At 40.8% G+C, this 16,547-nt stretch overlaps 2 protein-coding genes across 8 annotated transcripts in view; one reads left to right on the plus strand and one right to left on the minus strand.

The window, feature by feature from the left end:
- Positions 1–2,217, plus strand: part of EML5 (EMAP like 5) — a 180,163-nt gene extending 177,946 nt beyond the window's left edge. For all 3 annotated transcript variants that reach the window (XM_047080248.1, XM_047080247.1, XM_047080249.1), the window contains 4 exons: positions 305–408; positions 905–1,058; positions 1,769–1,869; positions 2,093–2,217. In XM_047080248.1, the coding sequence (XP_046936204.1) occupies positions 305–408; positions 905–1,058; positions 1,769–1,869; positions 2,093–2,129 (396 nt within the window). In that variant the 3' untranslated portion in view covers positions 2,130–2,217. The remainder of the gene's footprint in view (positions 1–304; positions 409–904; positions 1,059–1,768; positions 1,870–2,092) is intronic.
- Positions 2,218–5,777: 3,560 nt separating this feature from the next.
- The window catches only part of ZC3H14 (zinc finger CCCH-type containing 14), a 47,480-nt gene continuing 36,710 nt past the window's right edge, over positions 5,778–16,547 (minus strand). For 2 of the 5 annotated variants that reach the window (XM_047080251.1, XM_047080254.1), the window contains 7 exons: positions 13,907–14,066; positions 12,911–13,143; positions 9,304–9,424; positions 8,006–8,142; positions 7,295–7,386; positions 6,453–6,559; positions 5,778–6,059 (listed from right to left, as the gene is read on the minus strand). In XM_047080251.1, coding sequence (XP_046936207.1) covers positions 6,053–6,059; positions 6,453–6,559; positions 7,295–7,386; positions 8,006–8,142; positions 9,304–9,424; positions 12,911–13,143; positions 13,907–14,066 — 857 coding nt within the window. In that variant the 3' untranslated portion in view covers positions 5,778–6,052. The remainder of the gene's footprint in view (positions 6,060–6,452; positions 6,560–7,294; positions 7,387–8,005; positions 8,143–9,303; positions 9,425–12,910; positions 13,144–13,906; positions 14,067–16,547) is intronic. The other 3 variants (XM_047080252.1, XM_047080256.1, XM_047080255.1) reach the window with 3 other exon arrangements.

Here is a 16,547-nt window from a genome sequence, read left to right on the forward strand (position 1 = left end):
ATGGGATTCTTGATCTCAGGGCCGTGAATTCGAGCCCCACATTGGGCGAGAGCTTCCTGAAAAAACTCCCGAGTTCCAGAGCTTCTGAACTCTTGCCTTTGTTTACTCTTCACTGTTTCTGCATTCTTTAATATCCTGTTCTTCTCAGATCTTTTCTCCATCTTCTTCTGACAGATTTTTGTAGTCATTAATGTTCTTAATGTTGGAAATGTAAATGAAATAGCACGCCTTGCTAGTATACTCTAGCCTTCTGATGTGTCTCTCGCATTAATGGAATTCTTGTCCCATTTTAATACGCTGAAAGGTCTCCACTGGTTGCTATAAACGACATGTCTATGAAGTGCCTTCAGGAAAACCTGTTCTGGATCAGGCCACCATGGACAGAATTACTTGGGCCACATGGACTAGGTAAACTAGAAAATCCTGCTTCTGAACAGTTAGAGCCATTCCACTAGGAAACAGTGGTCAAGTTCTAAGTTTGTTACTGTTTCCCGAGTTCTTCCTAAGAGAAGAATGATATGCTCATGCTGGGACTCCTTGTGACCGGACATATTCTCATGCTTTATCAAGGTTAAAAGCCTTTGAAGATACCCTGATATTTTCCTTAACATATTAGGTTTAGTAACCAGCAATAAAAACACATACTGGGTACTGTTAAGCAATCCTATCATTTCTCTACCTAAAGGAATGCAATCTTGCAGCTGTTAGAAATGAAATCCTACAGATTTGCTGTGTAACAGATAACCATGAGTATCCATCTTTTTAATCCATCAAATTCCTGTAGCATAAGCATCTTTATTAATTTTAAAGAACATAATTAAGTAGAAATTAATTACCAAAAACCTTTTTCAGTGTAGTACATCTGTGTTTGCTATTGTACATTTTCTTTATTCCTTCCCTCTAGTATTCTAGGAGATGAAGTTCTGGGAATCTGGTCCAGACATGCTGAGAAAGCCAATGTCAACTGTGCCTGCGTATCTCATTCAGGAATCAGCCTTGTAACAGGAGATGACTTTGGGATGGTTAAGTTATTTGACTTCCCATGTCCTGAAAAATTTGTAAGTTTGTGTTTGGTTTTGTTTTTGATGTAGTTTTCTAGCTTAGACATCTGATCATTAGTACTTCTTCCATAATTTAATAGCTAAACATGTTAGTCTCCTGGTTTAGAAACACTTAATTTTCGTTCCTAAGGTTTTTTCAAAACGAAAAATAAAAGCTTTTAGAAATTATCTCCCCGTGCCCAAGTAACACCATCTTTGCAAACTATCCTAATAGAGCTGTGATTATTAGACTTTTATTAAACCTTTAATCTATTTCCAAGTTTCAAATTCTCTTCCTCAAAGGAAAATTTTCAGAGTGCCTGGAGACATCTGACTGCTCAAAACGCCTGGTCTGTTAAGGTGCAGATCCATTACTAACTCTGAAAAAGCAATGTTTATTTATTTTGAGAAAGTACTCAAGCAGGGGAGGGGCAGAGAGAGAGAGAGGGAGAGATTGAGAACCCCAAGCAGGCTCCACACTGTTAGGACAGAGCCCAATAGGGTGCTCAGTCTCATGAACTTGTGAGATCATGACCTGAGTCGTAATCACGAGCTGGACGCTTAACTGAGCCACCCAGGTGCTTGTAAAAAAGCATCTAATAACGCTGCGTGTGGTCTGAAGAGCCTACTCTCTCCGCAGCCCGTGATGGAGACGGGGTTCCGGACAGGAACCTTTGATTTTCACGTGCCTCACACATCCTAAGCTTTCTTTTTTGTTGTTTTTTCAGGCAAAGCACAAAAGGTTCTTGGGTCATTCACCTCACGTGACCAATATTCGATTTACCAGTGGTGATCGGCATGTCGTTAGCGCAGGAGGTGATGACTGCAGGTTGGTAACTTTCCTAGCCAGAGAAGAACAGACTATCTTTAGTTTTATGAAGAGATCTAATATCACTATATAACTGGGTAGCTGGTTCTGTGGAGTCACGTACTATGAAAATACAGAATAAAATGAATTAATGAGAATTTTTATACATGTCATGATTTGAAAGCTCATTAAAAAACTGAAAATCTAGAAATATAATGAACTCACTGCATTTTTTTTATTGCAGTTTATTTGTCTGGAAATGTGTACATATGCCTCACTAAAAGATACGGATGCTGAGAAGACTGTATAAACTAACAGCCTTGAGAGACCAGAATTACAGACGAGGAAAAAAAAAAAAGGCAAACAGAACCAAACCCTGCATGGGCAAGTGGTGCTAACTTAGGATTGTAACAGGGATAATGCCCAGAGTCATCAAAGTAGAAGACAGATAAGTTCAAGATACTTGCTGTGTGCACTGGGAGAACTGTCCATAATCCACACACTGCCAGACGGTTACATTTCAAGGAAGGATGGAAAAAACACTTGGTGAAAGCCAGCCCCGTTTGGGGGGGGGGGGGGAGGGTGCAGACTTGGCAGACCTGCTGGGGAGGTTGACAGGACCGCGCTTCTCAAAAAACAACAACAAAGCAAGACCTTAAAAACCCAACTTGCATAGTTTTCATCTTTTTAAGCAAACAGTTTTTCTTCTTTAGAATTTCTAGTTTATTTTTAAGGTTCATTATTTAATGACTTATTCTTTTCCTCGTGTTTACATAAGGAAAGGAAACACACCATCACCCTAAAGGATCACAGCTTTTAAAAGGTGAACAATTATTTTCCCTAAGGAAACACACACAAGCTTTACCGGAGAAGATAATGCTACTTAAGCATCAATAAACCTCTTTTTATAAAGGACACTTTTCTCCTGACAGTTTTAAATTCAGGAACAAATCCAAAGTTAATAGTATATGAGCACTACATTTTCATGGTTGAGCTGTCGATCCTTTAATGTTCACAAGTCCTCTCTCTAGCTGAAAAACTAGAACATGATTATAGCTTCATCAATGAGAAAGTAGTATGCTGAACAGTCCTTTCCAGTGGTGTACAGGTTAAAGGTTTAGAGAGCAGTAGTAGTTAACCGGGAGAGCATACTGAATATTTAAAGATGTAGTCTAGTAGAAACACCTGTTTAACATGTACACTGAAATGTTCAAGGTCACATTTACAAAGTTAAACAATTTAGTAGCTCTTGGAAGTTTTTATAGCTTTTGTTTCTATTTAAAAAATTTACTAATTAGCTGTATGCCACCCCATAGGCTGACTTCCAGAAGGAATGAATACAGGTCCACTTGTAACACTTGTCTATTAAAATTCCTTTTTGGTGGATTAGGGCTGAACTGTTAGATCTTTATCCCTATTCACTTCAATGCTGCCAAAGATCAGTACTTGCCGTTCAGGAATTTGCTGTTTAGCCTGTCTGTAGTTTCCTGAAGATTGGAGATTATGTAGATTGCTATTTAAAAATATATTTTTCTAAGTGTGAAAAAGTTTAAAATGCTCTACTGGTCATATGAATTTTTATTTTAATGTGTTAATTATCTTTGTAGCATAATAGACCCCTTCAGGTTCTGGAAATCTCAGTTTGGCCTGAGCTCGATTTTGTATGCCCAACACCTTGGAAATACTAAAAACAGAAATAGCTGAATCATATCACAGAAAGCCTAACCGGTGATTGAACATGGTCAGTTTTAAAGCTCTGAATTGTAGCTGTTGTCTGAAGGACTGATTAAGGCATGATTAAGCTCGAAACAAGCTCATAGTCACATCAATGGATTCTCCTAAATTGAGCCAAATTTTAGAAATATGCTAATATTAAATTTCTATCCATGTAGATTATAAAGGGGCTCAATAAATTAAAGAAATTTCCCTGAACCACCCTCTCCCTTCCCATTTTTGAGCCTGTTGCACTTTCAAACTTTCCTTCTGAGCCAGGTTTGCTAGCTTTTGGCTAAAGAGAAATCCCATTTCGTGGTACAGGTAGAAACTCTAGTAATAACCGTAACAAAGTATAAGGCATAGAGCACAAAAATGCTTCCACTGCGTTTTTGTTCCAGCGGCCAGCCTACTAAGCCAGCCTTAATCCCTGCTGTCAGCTTCAGGACTCAAACTGTGGATTTTAAGTAGTTACCCCACAACCACCTTGTTTGTACCAGCCATCAGCTAAGGGAAGGTGAGTAACCGTGGTAGGTTATGAAGATTCTGCCCTGTGTTATTTTTTTAACCCAGAGATTTACTTTTATGTGCAGTATTTGACTAAGCTCCCGAATTTGTAACTTGAGAGTCCTGGCACGTTTGGTCCTGTTTCTGTGTATAAACGCACGCCAAAGCACACTGTGCACGCTCGTGCCACTCGCTGCACACCACCGGCCACAGGTGTTCCTTTCCTTCTGGTGGTTCTTTTTCATGGTGGTTCACGTTAGACCAAGTTATCCAACAGATGTAGAGTCAACCTCAGCTTGCCTGTAAACCAGAGCAGCTGAAGGTAACAAACTCTTAAATGTGTTCCCAGGCAGTGTTTATTAAATGGCAAAAAAAAAACAAAAACAAAAAAAACCTGCTTTTAGCGCGTCACTGACTTGTGAGATGGTTGAACCAAATCACTTAGGCCGTTTCCCGTTTGTTCTTTGTAGTGAAATTAGGAAAATGCAACTATATGCCATTTATAAATGATGTTACTAAAAGTCTTAAAATTTCTAGAAATACAACTTAAATTTCTTCTGCAAAGACATAAAGCTCAATCTTAAGTAGCACTGGAATGAACAAATGCCTTAAATTCAGAGGAGTCAACTTTTTAGACTGAAGCAGAATGGTCATTTCACCCCAGCCTAACTACGTGAGGGCTCTGTCTTTCCCTACCAATCAGCACAGCGAAGTGCAACTTACAAATGGTTTAATAATTGGTTCTTTCTTCTACCCATGGAAAAGCAATGGCCTCAAAACAGACTGGTTTCATGCTCTTAAACATGGACTTTTTACACATGCTGTTTTATTATCCCTTGGGTATATAACTAATGAACTTTTAAGTTAGTTTAATTTGGTCCTGAGAATGTTTGGGTCTTTATCTCTTTTGCATTAGTTCACTCTGTTCCAACCAACTTTTAGCTTTTTTTTTTAAAAACTGCTGTACATCAAGTCTTTAAAATCAGTGATCCGTTATTTAATTCTAAAGCATCTGACACTTCTTGCCTTAACTATTTTAAAAACCACACACAGAAAACTGGGTGTTGATTCAATAGTCCAAAAGTTTAGTCCTACTTTGCAGTTTACCCATCTGATTTCTGTAATTAGTCATTGAAAATATACTATTTAAATCTAATTTTTACATTAAAAAAATTTTCTGTGGATTTCTGAAAATGTTATTTTTCAGAATGTGAAAATACATGTATAATCTTGTGAGTTTAAAGTCTGTTTTCTGATACCTTCTGTATATAGAACTGTAAAAAAAAAATTTGTATAATTTTGTGATAAAATGCATTCCCAAAATATTTATTTAAAAAGTGTATGTTAACAGTAAAGCATTTGAAGGAACTGTTCCTGTTGTTTTGCACTTGCCATCGCAGCTGGCTTTCCCGGACACTGGTAAGGGACCAGCTATTTGGGAACCATTCACCAAAGCATCACTCAAGCCCAAAAGCCATGCTTTTCAAACTAAATTCGCTTGAAATTAAAAAGGACTGAATGACTTTTTTCAGCTGCCTCCACACTTCTGGCCACTCCTGTTTTCACAGTGGATAGCCCTTGGGAAAAGTGAGTGCAATCCAACTTTAGAGTTAGAATGCTCCTCTTACTAAACATGTATCAACATCATAGCCCCGGAGTGGATTATCAGCACTGACAATATCACCACACTGTAAATGCTGAGACTGAAATTGCAGTGTACAAACAAGCCTCAAAGGTTTTAATGGAATTTAGCTTTTCCTTTAAACTGTCTTTTCACAGTCAAAACAAACAAAAAACACCCAATGTTAAAACCACTTAATAAACTTACAAACTAGAAAAATTAGACACTTCAGATAGGCAATAAACTTCATATTATGAAAGCAATATATATTCCAAGTTTCAAAGGTTTGACAAGTTCTGCAGAGTATCTTTCATCAGTAGATGGAAACTTTCAAACTCCACAATCTTCTCCCAAGTAGCACTGTCATTCACTGAATAAAAAAAAAATTTTAATTAATGCCTTACATCCATATATACATATATACACACACCTAGTTGTTAAGATGATTTTCACACAATGAACATCTGTTCGACAGATTTACAATATAAGTACCAGATTTTTTTTACAAAAAATTCAATCGTATAAGGTAATGACATGTATTTAATTTCACAGGCCACACTAAAACTCTGTGAAATAATGCTAACAAAACGGATGTTAGATTTGTAAGCAGTATATATTCAGAAGGCAAATCTCAGCTGGAGATTACCTAAGTGAATAAGCAACCACTGGTAAAACAATTTCCAAAAGACCCTGTGTAATGAAACAGCAGAGAAAAAAATCAAAGTGATCATTTCTCCCAAATCTGTAGATTTCTAATCTTTACCTGGTTTGAGGTCGAATCCATTTCAAGGCATGTCGTGGCGGTACAGTGATGGTGGGATGATAAAATGTGCAGTCAGGTCTGGTACACTGAGTGTTAAATCTGCAGTGCTAAATACAGAGTTTCAACATTTTTTAAAAAAGGCAATTTGAGAGAGACATATAGTCTAATAATATTTTAATACGGAAACCTTGAAAAATGAACCTCCCTCCCCCAAGACACAAAATCCTAGTCAAAGAGTAACAGTAAGTTATCCGGCAGATGATAAAAACTTCTAATCACCCTGCACATCTGACCCAACATCCCTTACAGTATCCATCCTTCACTGGACACCCTCATTTATGGCCCAAATGCAGTTGGGGGAAGTGAAAGTCTTTCATAATGGCCTTCAGGGTTCAATTTCAGAGAGATCATTTCACCCTGAGCAACTAAACAGGTGGAGATACATCGATCTTTAGCACACAGAGTGAAAACCGTCAGGACAAGTTTGGATGGTATTAAGTGGCACCACCAATTTCATCATTGCAGTTTCTGACACGAGGTGGGAGAAAAACACACCCATAGGCTTCGGGGCAGAGAAGAATGGAAACTAAGCAAAGGGGAGCTTCACTCTGAGAGCTCACAATACTGACATTAGTTTCAGACCACTTGTCCTAAGGAGCCAAACAGTGGCTCACCCGACAGCCAAGAAAGAATTGAAATCATGACCTTAACAAAAATGAGGATCCAGGGAGTGTGGGTGGGGGGACCATGGATACCCAAGACATTCAATTTGCTAGTGATCTTGCAGGTCTCAGAATTAAGAGTTATCACTGAATCATTTTTGGGAAAATGAAAATTCTTACTTTTGGATGATAGAAGGGACATTCCATTTTCTTACAAGCAGGGAAATAACGGCACAGCTGACTACTAGAAGGTGGTGCTGGTGTTGTAACTGCTGACAAAGATAAGAACAAAGACTGATCGAATTTGGCAAAATAATCTGTCATGCAGTCTACTGATGTTTTTATGGCAACAGTTATAAAATTAAAATGAGGTGGGGCTGGGGCGCATGGGTGGCTCAGTGGGTTAAGCGTCCGACTTCGGCTCGGATCATGACCTCTCCGTTCCTGAGTTTGAGCCCTGTGTCGGGCTCTGGGCTGACAGCTCAGAGCCTGGAGCCTGCTTCGGATTCTGTGTCTCATTCTCTCTCTGCCCCTCCCCCACTTGCGCTCTCTCAAAAATAAATGTAAAAAAAAAAAAAATTGAGGTGGGGCTCAGATGGTTTAGCGTTGTCCAACTCTTGACTTGAGCTCAGATCATGATCTCATGGTTCATGGGATCGAGCCCCCTGGCAGGATCTACACCGACAGCAGAGCCTGCTTGGGATTCTCTCTCTCTCTCTTTCTCAAAAGTGATTTATATATTAGAGAAAATACTTCAGAATGCTACTGGACAGACACACTTGCTCTTTGAAGACTGGTTAAGTGATTCTGGCACAATTCCTAAAAATAAACTCATATAAAATCACAAATGTCATCTTCCACCTAAATGTAGTAGTGCACAGGGTCACATACCTGGTTTTAGAGGCAGTACTGGAATTCTTCTACTCATATGAGTGAAGGGACAATCTGGTTTAGTACATTTTGCATCATATTTACAATTTGGATGAACAAACAAACACTTCTCAGCAAATTTACAATTGGGGAAGGCTCTATAAAACAAAAACAGTCACATTTACTTTTCTCAACGCATGATCAGTTTTTTTGTAGAGAGGCTCCTTATACCCCATCACTACTTGTTTTGAGAAACACAGAATAGAAAAAAAGGGAAACTCAATTTTTTGAAGTAAACTCTACACCCAACATGCGGCTTGAACTCACAACCCCGAGATCAACAGTCACACTGCTCTTCCAACTGAGCCTGCCAGGCTCCCTGGGAAACTCAACTTTTAAGTGAGCACAGATTTCAAAACAGAACATAGAAGTTTATCCGAAAGCCGAGGGTAATAACAGATTTTCGACTCAAGCAAGCCACCACCATGAAAGACAAAACAGTTTCTTATGGTAAGAATTCACACCACATACTCTGTCAGATCCATGTCTACAATCTTTTATGAATAAACTCCATATACTGGGCACAATATATGTGCAAGGCATTGCTACACAAAACAGACTCCTTCTCTGGTCTCCCTCTATGGACATCCATATCATTCTCACATCAAAATTTCCTTAAAGAAGTTAAAACACGGAGGAGCGTCTGGGTGGCTCAGTTGAGCATCCAATGCTTGATTTCGGTGCAGGTCATGATCCCAGGGTTGTGGGAATGAGCCCTGTGTTGGGCTCGGTGATAAATGTGGAGCCTGCTTAGGATTCTCTCTCTTCCTCTGCCCCTCTCCCCCCACTTGCAGTGTCTCTCTAAAATAAATTAAAATTGAAGTTAAAAAAAATTACATGGAGAGATTCCACCTCTAGGGCCAAAAAAAAATTTTTTTGTTTTAATCTAAAAGCCACCTCTCAAAGCTCATGACACTGAATCAGCCAACTTCTAAGGAAAAATTATACCCAAGTCCAAAATGTTTTATCATTGCCTGTGACTATTTTTTTCTCCAATGTCTTAATAGCGGTGTATGTACACAATGCGTACAAACCAGGGCACTTACATACCTATCTCTTTAACGTGCAGAAGACTTCTCCCCCATCTCTCTACTCTGCCAAACACACACACACGTATGCTATTCTGGGAGGGCAATGGTTAAGTGTTACTGCAGTTAGTTACAAAGGTCAAACTTGTCCACAGGAAAGAAAAAAACCAGAATAAGCTCTAAGATCTAGAATTAACCCTGAAAATCAGCCATCAGCTTGCTGCTACTCACTTGCAAGGTGAAACAGGATGATGGTAAGCACACTCATCCCCATTTTTACAGGCAGGCCAGTACTTGCAACGCTCCAGAAGTTTTTCTGGTTTCTGGGCCACACTCAGTTCACTCATCTCAGCTAGAACCGGGAAAAGAATTAAAAGTATCTCATTAATTATGATCAATTCAGTACACAGCACCTTTAGTACATTTCCCTCAAAACCCAGGCTCAAACTCTTACATTCCTCTAGGTGCAGAGTCAGAAAAGAAACGAGTCCGATAATCTGGTTAACACAGATGACAGCCTGCTATGTAAGGTCACCGGGAAGTAGGCTGAAGTTCTCACCACGAAGAGCAAAGTACTCAGGGGTGCTAAGTACCCCCAAACCCCAATTCCCAGTATTATTTCAGAGCCAAATTAAATGGGAAAGAGAGGGAAGAACGTCAAGTAGGGAGCCAATCAAATGAAAGGAAAACTGGAAACACAAAGTGATAGACAATGTGAACAAATTCTCACATTCAGACAAGACCAGGTGTAGTTCAAACACGGAAATCTTCCCACTCACCGAGGTATATACGCAGTTAGTTCTAAGTCCAGTTAATAAGAAACTCACATCAACGTGAGGAGAAGTTTTTGGCCTAAAATGGGTCACAAATGCCATTACCCACGGGGGCCTCGCAGACCACTGACAATGAGCCTGGCTGGGTGTGAGATGCACGGTGGCAGAAAGCCTTGGTGTGAAGGAAACAAAGGTGGGGAAGAGCAGCCTGGAGAGCAAGTGCTTGTGCCATTCACGGGGCTCCCTGCCATCCCTTGTGAGGTCATGTCCAATGACCATGTCAATCACTAGGGTGTGGGAAAGTGAGCCCCGTGTTGCCAGATTATCTCCTGATTCAGAAAACCAAAAACCTTTTTATGTGACATAAATTTTAAACGCTGGCAACTAACGCACATTTAAAACACAGAATAGCCAAATAAAATTATACCTAAAGGCCGTAATAACCTGCCAACTCCCAGCCCAACACACCCTAGCTTTAAAAAAAAAAAAAAAAAAAAAAAAGCCTCAAAGCCTCATGGATGGATGTTACATGTTATGGTTCACATTCTCATTTATGAAAGCAAATACCACTTCAACCACATTGCTCTAGTCCTCTTGCCCGAGGTCAGGCAGTTCAAATGTGGCTCTGTAACTTAGCTGAGCCAGACACTTGCGGCAAGTCTTACCTAGTACAACTTCAGTTCCCTCATTTATGCAAAAAGAATATAATGTCATCCTTAAGAGTTTTAGATTGAATGAAACAAAAATGCCAAAGAGGCAACCAGTCAAACCTGAACAGCGCAGCAGCTAGTATCCTATGATACTAGAATTTAATGACCCAGTGACCCAATCTCAGTCTTCATTACAGGAGAACAAGGCACACAAAACCAGTCCTGGAGCCCAGAGAAGGACCGTCAAAGATAAAACTATGCCTAATATATAGTTTCCCATGCTACTTTAGAAGTGGTAAAAGCCACCAGTATATAAAGGTATCCTTAGTCTGGGGGCACCTGGGTGGCTCAGTTGGCTGAGTGTCGGACATGGGCTCAGGTCATGATCTCACGGTTTGTGAGTTCGAGGCCCACAACGGGTTTGCTGTCGTCAGCGCAGAGCCTGCTTCAGATCTTCAGTTCCTTCTCTCTGTCCCTCCCCATTCATACTCTCAAAAATACAGAAAACATTAAAAACAAGAAAGGTATCCTTAGTCTCAAAATCTCGTATGGCTGGAAAGAGCAGTTTTCTCCAATTTCAAGTGTTTCTAGCCTCCTGTCTGCAGAGAATGCGTCTTACCCTCCTCCTGAAAAAACATACTTTACACTATGGTATATACGTGAGAACCCAGGCCAAATGAAGTCAATTTGGCCCAGGTCAATTGAAGAATACCCAAGAGCAGAGTGGCTGGAAAATGCAGTAGATACTCATGGGCTATATTAAAGAAGTTAAATACTTTACAAGGAAACGTGATCTAATGGAAACGTTAAGTCACATATACAGAGGTCACGACTCTGGTTTTCCCCAACACCTACTTCATGATCTGTTAAAACTTTTCCTGTTTGAGATTAGGCAAATTCACTTTTTATTGCAAGCCATAATATCTGTGCTGCCATTTAATGGCTAGGGGCAGAGGGGGACTGCGGTTGACAGCATCCTTGAAACACTGGACAAAAGCCAGCAAAAGAAATCACAAAAGTTTCAAACTCCCTGCTTAGAGTGGGGAGAGCAAGAAAGACCAGAGCCTCTCTGCGAGGCCTCACTTCAGTTCTAACTACTACAAAGATTCATCCTTGAGCAGCAAACACTTGAGTCCCAGATCAAAGCAGCGGTAAAGGAGGCTCACCGCTCATCACAGCTGTCTCCATAATGGCCATGGCACTTGTGAAACCTAGGCAAGAAGTTTGACTAACATGTTATTTAGAGCGTCACTGCTATGACATATACATCAGTAAAGCCTCATGTGGACATCTACATTTAAACAAAATTAGACCCTAACGTACATAAGCTACCAATTTTTCTCTCATTTTTAGACAAAATACACAAGGTCAATAAATCTGTACTGCGGGACTACGGTAGTTCTTAAGCACCTTGGTACCATTAAAAATTTTTCTTTCTTTTGATAGGGTCAGACTTTCAACTCCCTCCACTAATCAAAGCCATGACATTACATTATTGACTCGGCAGAAAAAGCATTCTCTTCAACAGTAGTTACGTCCTCCCTCACTCATCATCTCCCCCTAAAGGCTATTATATTTCTATCGACTGAAAAAGAGATTTAATACATCTTCATGTCTCTGCCAAGAAAAGGATTAACTTGGAAGAATATCAAAACCCATTACACTGTTTTTACTTTGATGCTATTCATTTTACGTTTCAGTAATCGTCTCCCCTACCAATGAAGGTGTTTCTACAAATTTCAGAAGACAGGAGGAACACGACTATCATTCCCTGTCACCAATGACAGCGTTCGGCAGCGCGTGCACTCGCCACTGGATCCAGCGAGAGAAGGCCAGTGAGTGATAGAGGTTCATCTGCCTGAAAGCGTACTGTTACCAGCACTGTTCATTTCACTTCTAAATACTATGCTTTGATATTAACTTAAACATAAGGTTTTTGCTAAACCTCCAGGAAGTATCTTGACAGAGTAGGTGAGAAACTCCTTTCAAGGGAATTTCATTGAGGTAAAAAATAGCATCAACATCCTAATTCATTTTTCTGTCAAGTTAACTACAGGAGAGACTACTGCTGTTACAAAGGGAAAGTAACAGGTACAGTTTCTACAGGGAAAAAAAAGCGCACCGGGTAGAAAGAGGGATGGTTCACCCTTTCGCGAGCACAGCTGAGAGACACTTTTTGCCTCTCACGGCCGAGCTCCACTGTGGCCCTGGTGTAATAGCCCACTACCAGACACACACACAGGACAGTCTCAAATTGAACTAGTATTTTGTCTGAGAGAAGAGACTAGGCCACTACTGGATTACAAATAAAAGCAAGGCCTCCAACCAATATGCATTCAAGGTAGAGAGACAAGCCCCAGATTTCCTTCACAATGCCAGCACCCTGGAAAGGGAAAATCTGAGCTCTCAACACACCATTTGCAAAGCTACCATTTGGGTCATCAAGCTGCCTGCTCATCAACTGCAACTGCTGTGGGTGGAGGAGACCTCTGAGTCCCTTGCTCGCGGCTGCAGTTTGGTTTACAGGTTTCATTCCTTCAAAGCACATGTCCTCCTCTTGATCTGACATGTATCCTGGGGGGCTGGGGACACCATCCAGCGTCACTATAAACTTGGGACTTGCAGGTTTATCTGGTTGTACAAGATCTCTGCCAGACAGATAGAAAATACCAGAGAATTAGGGAAACAAACACAAAATGCTGAGCCTCCTACAGTGCTCTTCAGCAGAACTATCGCTCCCTTACTTGTTGGTTTCTTCAGTTAAAAACGAAACAAAAACAAAAACAAAAAACAAAAACGACTTGGTAGGACTTCCAGGTACAGCCCTGATGAATTCCGCTAACACACAATGGCTACGGCCAATCGCGGCGGCATCATCCAGGCTGCACTAAGGACAATCTCCCCTCCGCCCTAAACATCGTCCTTTTGATCTTCATAAGGTCTCATGGAAATAAGCTGAAAAATCAGCATCTGTGTTCAGAACACAATGGCCAGCAGTTCTGTATTTACGCTAATTTTACTATCTGTAGGTTTGTTCCTTTATCGAACAGTCCATTTTCTAAGGGAAGAATCATCCCAACCCGATCTGCTAACTTTCTGTGCAAAGATTTCCTGGTTTTGATCACCTGGCTTTTAAATTTCATTTCCTGGATGTGCATAAAGAAAAGAATCTTATTTACGGGGCTAAATCGTCGACTGACTTATCTGCAAGTTAATGGGCTTCTGAACAAGAAAGATGAACCAGAATCCCTGAAAACTGAATTTGGGTTACCATGCCCAGCCTAACTTCTGACTCAATGAAAGCACTCTACACTGGGGGCTAGGATGGGGAGAAGGGAGCTGGAAACTAACGGTCAACCTGCACTATCTAATCAACACAAAAAAGCTACACAAGAAAAAGAAACCATCTACCGTGTCTGCATAAGGTGTCCTGAAAGTACCCGAAGGGTATCTGCAGTCTTCATCCCCGACTCCTGGTTTGGTGCCACTACTATTTCCTCAGACAGCTTTGGCTTCTTCAGAATAAATGATCTTGTGTCTGCATGGACCATGGATTCCATGTCATAGTAATCTGAGCCAAAAAAATTGGCCATAAATGTTTACTTTTGAATATACCTTGCATTCCCAACATCACACAAGTGAGAAGAATGTCAATCTTTTATATATTTGTAATTATTTTCAAAGGAAAATCACAACGGTTCTACCCCAGAATAGTGCTGCAATTCTGTGCCAAACATTTTTTTAAGGAAGTATTCCTCTCCTCATAACAACACATTACCTGGGACTTTGAATGAATACATCCTGCCTACAGGACAGAAAGGTTCTTATACGAGGCATCTAATGGGATATGAATATAAACTTACTCTAAGCACAATATTTTCTGAAAATACATAGAAGAATCCTCACGTTCCCTAGAATTATGACACAAAGACTACTTGAAAGTCTAGAATCTGTTTTGTTCATTTTGCATAGTACCACTTACAGAGAACACATCCTGATGAAAAGAATTCACCTGGCATAATTTCTGCCTGGTTGTACAGAGAAGACTATATTGAAAAGGAATTTTAAGATGAAGGGGCACTTAAAAAAAAATACAGCACAGAAAACACTGACCGGCAACGCTAATAACCAGAGTTCACATCATCTACAATATGCTTATTAAGCCTGACTACTTTATAAAATACGCTACAAGCACAGAGATGGTTGATCTATCAATATGCCATCAAGTGACGAAAGTTAAAGAGCTGCACTTAAGGTTAACAGGCAAATGACAGAGAACAAAATCCACACCATTCAACCAAACACTGTGCTAAGTACACAAAGAAGATAGAAAAACAGATGTACATAAAATTTCAGAATAGCACATCCTAAAAGCTGATCCAAAAGGAGTGGGAATAAAGCATTGGGAGAATACAACCAACCTATTCCAGCTGGGGAATCAGGACAAAACCTACAGATGACGGACATTTGAAGCAGATAATAAAGGAATGAGTGGGAATAACCCGGGGGGAGAGACTTGGACAATAAACAGAACATGTCCGGCAGAGGAAACCACATGAAAAAAGGCAGAGGCTTTCCTAAGACACAAGGAATCTAAGACCCGCTGAGAAATGTGGTGTGGCTGGAAGGGGTGTGTGTGCCGGGCTGAGCGGCAGGGAAGGCAGAGGCCTGAAAGATCTTGTATGTGTCAATGAGTTTGGATTCTGATCTAGAAGTCATAAAGAATCACGAGAGGTTTCTAGGTAGGGAAGTGACACGATCAAACTAGTTTTCAGAAAAACAGGTAGTACTAAGAATGGACTGAAGTCCTAGATCTCAGCTACCAGGTTGTTGCGCCCAGAAGAGATGGTGAGGCTCTGAATGAATGAAAAGATTCTCACCCTTTGTCCTATTTGAACCCATAAAAGAGGGAGAGGAGACCCTTTCCACACCAGCAGCACCGGTCCTTCACAGAAGCTGCACCTGCAACTCCCATGCTGGGAACCAAGCAGAGCCGTCCTCCCTGCAAGGGTGGTGGAGGGTGGAGAGAGATGCAGATTGGAGGGGAGTGAAGGAGAAACCGGACCCAAGAGAACAAGGACGGGACAAAGAGCATAGTGAAAGGGGAGCGAAGATAAATGTCAATTTCAGATTTATTTAGTTTGAAGTCTTCGTGGAGCTCTCAGTTTCGAAGTTGAAATAAGAGGAGAGAGAAGAGAAACAGCATCCAAACTAAAGGTGAACTAAGCGTTTCATTAACAAAGTGTCACAGTCAGTGCCAACATCCCCACTGCACCCTCACAGGGAGTGGAAGGAGCGGATTTCCCTCCCTCCCATGTCACGGAGACCAGCATGCCCTCTGCTGCTCTTCAATGGCACGAGAGGTGCCCAGCTGGCAAAGGCAGAGTACAGAACTCAGTCCGAGGCTGCCGCCTACTTCTCACCACCCTGCACTTGGCAAAGTAGCTCTAACAGTTTGCATCTTGGAAGAAGAGAGAAGAGATGAAGATAATGCTCAGGGCAGGACACAGGAAAAAGTTAACATTTTAAGGGGCGGGACAGGAGGAGAGGAGATGAGAATGGAGAATGAAATGGAATCAGTAGAAGAACAGAGATGGTGAAGTCCTGGAAGCCAAATGATCAAAGACCAAAGGAAACACTGGAGATGACATGTCACATATGACAGGGTTTAGAAAAGTGGGCACTGAAAACTGAGCTTTCCGTCCTACAAGCGTCACCAACCTCCTCTGCAAGGTTAACATTACCACCTGGGTCAAGCAGACAGACACGAGTTAGGGACATCTTCTGTGAAGACCACAGGCTGAACCCATGCATTTTGTTTCCTCCTAAAATCCCAAAGAAATGTCAATAAAGGGTTAGATTATTAAAACATAAAGTCACAAAGAAAATAACTATAAAAGGAGAGACAACCACATTTTGCAAGTCAAAAGCTAAGACCTGCAAAAGCTGAGTCTTAAGCCAGTAATGAGACATTCCAATGTGGATCCCCAAGATTCTCCAAAGGCTGAGAAGCCGGTAGCACAGGGACTCTGGGAAGGGGTGGGGAGAAAGA

This window comes from Lynx rufus, unplaced genomic scaffold (genome assembly GCF_022079265.1).
Source record: "Lynx rufus isolate CCGP_SWC_20201006 ecotype Redwood Valley unplaced genomic scaffold, mLynRuf1.p SCAF_17, whole genome shotgun sequence".
Classification (NCBI taxonomy): domain Eukaryota; kingdom Metazoa; phylum Chordata; class Mammalia; order Carnivora; family Felidae; genus Lynx; species Lynx rufus.